Source organism: Nanorana parkeri, unplaced genomic scaffold, assembly GCF_000935625.1.
Source record: "Nanorana parkeri isolate BGI_ZX_2015 unplaced genomic scaffold, ASM93562v1 scaffold1445, whole genome shotgun sequence".
Taxonomy (NCBI): Eukaryota; Metazoa; Chordata; class Amphibia; order Anura; family Dicroglossidae; genus Nanorana; species Nanorana parkeri.
Genome location: NW_017307713.1, coordinates 183302 through 189290, shown reverse-complemented (window position 1 = coordinate 189290; position 5989 = coordinate 183302). Strand labels below are relative to the sequence as shown.

Sequence of the window (5989 nt, the reverse complement as noted above, 5' to 3'; positions counted from 1 at the left end):
ATATATATATATATATCTCTATCTATCTTTACTACCGAGTTCCATGAACAATTCACAAACCGATGGTTATATGACTTAACGGCAGTGCTCAGAACTATCTCCTCGTGAAAGCTTATCAATAAGACCAGGGACATAAGGAAGGGATAATTGATAGTTTGGATACATATGTACACTGTCTTTCTTTTGCCATCCACTTTAATAACCCCCCTAGTGGGGCTACAATCAAATATAATCCTATGAATGTCACAGGTTAAATACAGGCTAGTATGAATCAAAAGGAATAACTCGATACAGAGTATACCAAACAAAGATAGATACAACCAACCTGTACTTCATCATTCACCTCGAGAAGGTTTTGCTGACATCCAAGAGGGAGTAAACCTAGGGTCTTGACTCAAAGGTGCATAAACCAACTCGAGTCAATAATCACCACCCAGAATGAAATGGACTCACAGTCAGTGATTATTTCGTTTTTAATTTATATGTCGTTTGTGTTTTCATTTTTGTAGTGGTGTTTGGATATACACCAAATAAAGTTTTTTGTTTGATAAAACTCAAAAATGTAGTCTGTCCTGATCGTTTGTGTACTCGTACTCACCCAAATGCTCCTGATGCCTATCCCAATACTGGAATTTCCAGTATCCGGAAGCCGGGCCGCAAGCCATTACATGCTGCCCAGTAAGCCAGCTTCGTGCTCCTTTGTCACCAGGGAGCATGGAGCTGGCTTACTAGCCAATCAGGAAGCATGGGGCAGGTAATGACTCTTCTTCCCCCACCCATTTTCCTGATTGGCCAGGAAGCCGGCTCCATGCTCCAGTCACTTTGTGACAAGGCCAATTAGGAGCCTGGGGGGGTGGGATATCATCAGTCATGGACGCAATCAGGAAGCATGGATAATGTAATAATGACTCGTATTCGCGAGTACCAGGGAGAAAATAAATAATCAGTACTAACTCGATACAGAAAAACCGGCATCTGTGCATCCCTACTATACAACCACTGTATAGTGATCTGACACTGATCTGATCTGTTAACTGATCTGGCACTCTGAGCTTCTCCCATCTGTCTCTTCTTATGGTTTACTGCGATATGCAGTAAAACTTCAGACATATTGCTTCAATAGTACAACAATCATTGAGAGCAGTACTATTATTCATTCATTATTAATAAATGATCAGAGTACAGCGTAATTAAACAGATGAGTGAGTGGATAGAGAGTAAGGGAGACCCATGCCACCAATTAGCCACAAATTAGGCTGTATCTTCCATGTTAGAGGAGTGTTAGGGCATGGCTTGAATACAGCCTTGGTGGTTCTCATTATTGCTACCAATTTGCTCAATTAGCATCTCTGTGTAGGCATCAGCACTATCAAATGTATTCATACCTGTAAAGCTTTAACTTTGCCAGGGGTGTTTTCCTGTGATGTATCCTCCTTTGTAGAGCTCTCCATCTCAAAAATGAATACACTGTCATGGGAAACTGCCTTACTTCCCATATTGCTTTTGGCCCTTTGAAAAGTGAACAAAAAGATTTAAATAAAAAAAAAAGAGAAGGATGGACAGCACAGAGAAAGCCAAGACAGCATGAAAGTAATAAACCAAACAATTTAACTACTAAAAGCCAGTCTAAAGAACACCCAGGCAAGGTAAGCACAGACTACCTTCTCAGCCCTTTGCATTGCTTGCGCCAATAGTCTTTTTAATATGGGGAAATATTTGCATCTATCTGCACAGATCAGCTAAACGTATAGCTCGTACATTGTTTTATCAAATTGACTGTAAAAGTCAGCGCACAAAAAGGGTTTTTCTAGCTACATAGACTTCCCCATGAAAGGAATAATTTTGTGGAACTAAGAAAGTCTTTACTTACACAGATTCATGAACAGGTTGAAAAGCATTGGCTCCAGACACACTGACATCACTGCTTGACTGGCTGGGCTTTAGGTTGCTTTCTCTGCTTGGAGCTGGAGATTCCTTCCTCTTCTTTTTGACAAAGAATTTTTTGAATGCCTGGAATTTAGATTTCTTTTTTCCTGTACAAGAGAAGACACATCAATGTAGTGCTTGGATATACCTTACACTTTTACAAAGAAAATGACTGTAGTACCTGAACTTAGAAAATTCATATTCACTTGTCGCATGCTTTATTCTGTACATTCTGCTGGGAACCATGTGTACCTTTGCTTATTTCATTTTGCACGGACATTCTTCATATTGAACTAAGGTTAGATGGTTTAAGATACAGCAACCTACACAAGATATGGCTCAGCTTTATCTGACGAACTAGATTTTGCTTAGTTTATGTAACTTGTATCCAACACAGTTCAGGTTTGGTCTAGATGGGTATTTAAGTGAAGAACCCTTCTAATACCATCTCTGCGCAGGCAGAATATAGTCAGTTAGAGGGCAGGCTCCCCAGAATGGGGGAAATAGAAATATTACTGCCAAGTTCTCTTAATCTCAGGCCATTGCACTTCATACCACATATTTAGGCAACACTGCTTTAAAACAAAAAATGTACACTCCAGGCAAATCTGAAAATGAAGCCACGAAGAAATGCATTCAAGGAGCATAGCCTAAGGGCTTCAGAATCTCATCCACACAGTTGTACTGTACTCCACCCCAATGCTTTTTGTCAGCAATGTGTTAATCTGAGAATTTTTGTTTCCTACTTGCTGGGCAAAAGAAATCAAAGTTTCCCACAACCACCAAGTAGCTTTGAACCAGCCTTGGTAGTTTGAATCTGACTGATGATACATCAAGCGTCAACAAACCCACCTATATCTCATGTGAGGAGCTTTAAAAATCTTGCTTTAACCGCTTGAAGACCAGGTGTTTAGACCCCCTTCCTGGCCAGGCCATTTTTCAGTGTTCAGCACTGCGGTACTTTGACATGTATTCCCTAACGGTCGTCGCTGCCTCTTTTCAAATAGCGGGGATTTCCCGCCCGAGCGGGCGGATGTAACAGGACGTGTATACACACCCAGTTACATCCAAGAAGCTCCCGGCCGGCCGTGTATACACAGCGGCTGGCCGGGAGGTAGTTAATAACAGCTGTTTAGGGATAAGGTTCGGATTCACCGCTATCATGGGTTCGAAGAGACCATGAAACTATGATGCTCCCATGATAGACTACAATCTCATGTTTCATTTACTAAATTTGTATTGAGAATGTAGCCCATCATGGGAGTGGTCACTACTTTACACACACACAGGGACCATGGGGAACAAAAGTAGCCACCCTCCAGAAGGAAGGACAGTGTCAGCATGAATTCAGACATGAATTGAGGATCTACAGCCGAGTTATACACAAATAAGATACATTTTTGTTAATAGTTAGGGTACTACTTCCTTTTAGATTTAACTCTTGAGTTTACTGCCATTTTAATATTTGCAACCACGCTTCCCTAGTTGGGCTATTGTTTTATAGTTAGTATTTTGGGGTTTATTTATTTTAAATATGAGAAGAAAAAAAACTTGGTGCAAGAACAACATGCATCTAAACCACCTCACAATATATTACTTCCAATCACCGCACCCCCACATCCTTTATTAAAACTGTCCTGCTACTGGACACTGCTGTACCCCCTGCAGTATCACAACTCCTCTCGTAAAGCCTTAGACTGTGCTCTTTGTTGTGACATCTGTGTCTGTCAGTTAAGTTTTGTTTTCTCCATCGCAAGATGGAGGAAAAACCTGAACAAACTGGACCCATGTTAGATCTATGGGAAGTTGGATTTAGATGACCAAGGATCGGTCTCAATCAAAAATGCAACACTGTTACATTCGGTTTTCTGGACATGGCTGGGGTCGGGGGTAGACTGCTGTAAAACTGACGCATGTCCGTTTGGCTCCATCTGCCTATGGGCTAACATTGGGCTTCCCACTAGATCTGCCTGTGAAAGGGCTCCAAAAGTGGAATTGTCTGACTCTCTCAGAGGTCACAGAAATATTAGTAGAACACAAAACATAATGTGAGACAAAGAGCATAGCTTGTTGCACTGGAATGTTTCCCTTCCAAAAATCTGGAACTGAAACAATGTGAAAAAAAAAAATATACACAAATCCCCTTACAGGATTTTTTTTGAGTAAAAGTAGATGTGGAGTTAATCCTCCCATTAGAGAAAAGTAGAAAAAAACACTATAAAACATTTAAAAAACACTCCCAAAAAATAAAAATAAAAAAGTGTGCAAAAGTACAACATGTGATTAAAATCTGGAGGATGTCAGAAAGGCAAAAGTAACATGCAGATCCCTTAAGGTTAACAAACACAGCTGCATTCTACAGATCTCCATTGCTCACTCAATAGCTACATATTTTAGCCACATTGGATTCTTTAAGTTAAATAACAAAAAGTGAGACTTTAGCCATGGCTATCCCCTTGCGGATATGGATTTATATTATTAAATAGATGTTTGCCATCAACAGTATTTTATAAAGTTGTTTTTAGGAAAACTAGTCAGACTATACCTCCATTTTAAACCCACAAGAATGAATGGCATCTATTAGGTTACTTTGACCAATAGCTTCATATTTTCCTTCCTCTACTTATTAGGTAATGACCATAATGTTCTATAAAATGACATCAGTGGAATAACAGAAATAATTATAGAATCTGTTTTTTTATGTTCCTACTAGAGAGAATAAGGATTTACACAGACCAGGGGTAGGCCACACACACACGCAGGGCAGCCGTCAGAAATGAGCCCACCATAGATGCTGCACAGCCCATCTGGGACTGTCTATGGTGGGCTCTGAAGGTGTCTCAGGTGGGCTGGTCAGGGCTGCATCCCTCCCTCCTTTCCTTCCTAGCTCCTCTTACCTGCACACGTGGCCTCGTCTGCCGCAGGACCGGCCAGAAGTGACATCACTAACGTGACATCACTTCCGGCCAGTCCGACATCAGACGAGCAGCGTCGCTGCTAGGGACAGTCCTTCGCCTCCTCGCCCTTCACCATCGGCCCATAGTCATGTAAGGGCCCCCAGGCCCCTTACATGAGTATCGGCCGTACCCCCCTGATGGCTGCCCTGCACACACGATTTGTAGTTTTACCACAGTTAAGAGTGCCAAGGTTGCCTACCCATGGTATAAACCAAGGGTAGACAAACTTTGGCTCTCCCAACTGATGTGGAACTAAAAGTCCCATAAGGCATTGCAAGACTAATGGCAGAGGCTTGATGGCATTTGCAGTTTCACCACCAGTTGGGAGTGCCGAGGTTGCCGACCCATGCTATAGACAAAGAAAAGCAATTCAAACACCGCAGAAAATAACTTGGTACTCTGCACCAGGGAATGAGCTGGGGATTTTTTACTCGGCAACAGGGGAACTGAAGACTGTTCACTCACACAAGTGACTGGCAATAAAAGTGTTACAAATAAGCGCATAAAAGTGTTCCTTTTATGCAGTCGTATTTTTAAATTTTTTTTACAGGGCATCAGGGACCAGTGGAAAGATTTGTATATACATGGACATTTGTGTTTTGCTGCCGACGTGCATTTATTAAGCTTTTTTATTTTTTTTTAAGATCCTGGAACTCTGCGTTTACAAATTAAAGTGGATATTTGGAGAGGTGTACCTTACTTTATTAAAATCACTTTTGCCATGCTTTGCATGGAGTTGCACTTCGCCAAACATGTTTTATTGTACTGTCCCTTGTGGTCTGGTGGGAGGATCACGACCAAACCCTGGGAAATGTGCTGGTAAGTATACTGCCCAGTCCCTGGTGAACTGTGGAAGTCAGGATAGATTATGCAGTCTCTTATTTCAAATTGCTAAGTATTTTACTTATTACTTGAAGTGATGCGGAAAGTATGTACAGTTGTTGATCCAGTTTAGAATGGCAAAGACTATCGGTTAGGGAATATTACATCCCACCCACATGAATGAAAAAATATGACCCCGCAAAAAAAAAAAAAAAAAAAAAACCACCATAGGAATGCATAGCTAGATTCCTGTTGGCTATTTCACTTTGCAATAGCCAATAGCA

General features: G+C 41.2%; 1 protein-coding gene across 1 annotated transcript in view; it reads right to left on the bottom strand.

Annotated features, from left to right (window-relative positions):
- KIAA1210 (KIAA1210 ortholog) overlaps window positions 1-5989 on the bottom strand; it is a 57216-nt gene that overhangs the window by 26983 nt on the left and 24244 nt on the right. Inside the window, exons 3-4 of the mRNA XM_018570037.1 lie at window positions 1871-2033; window positions 1386-1509 (exon numbers count right to left, since the gene is read on the bottom strand). Coding sequence (XP_018425539.1) covers window positions 1386-1509; window positions 1871-2033 — 287 coding nt within the window. The remainder of the gene's footprint in view (window positions 1-1385; window positions 1510-1870; window positions 2034-5989) is intronic.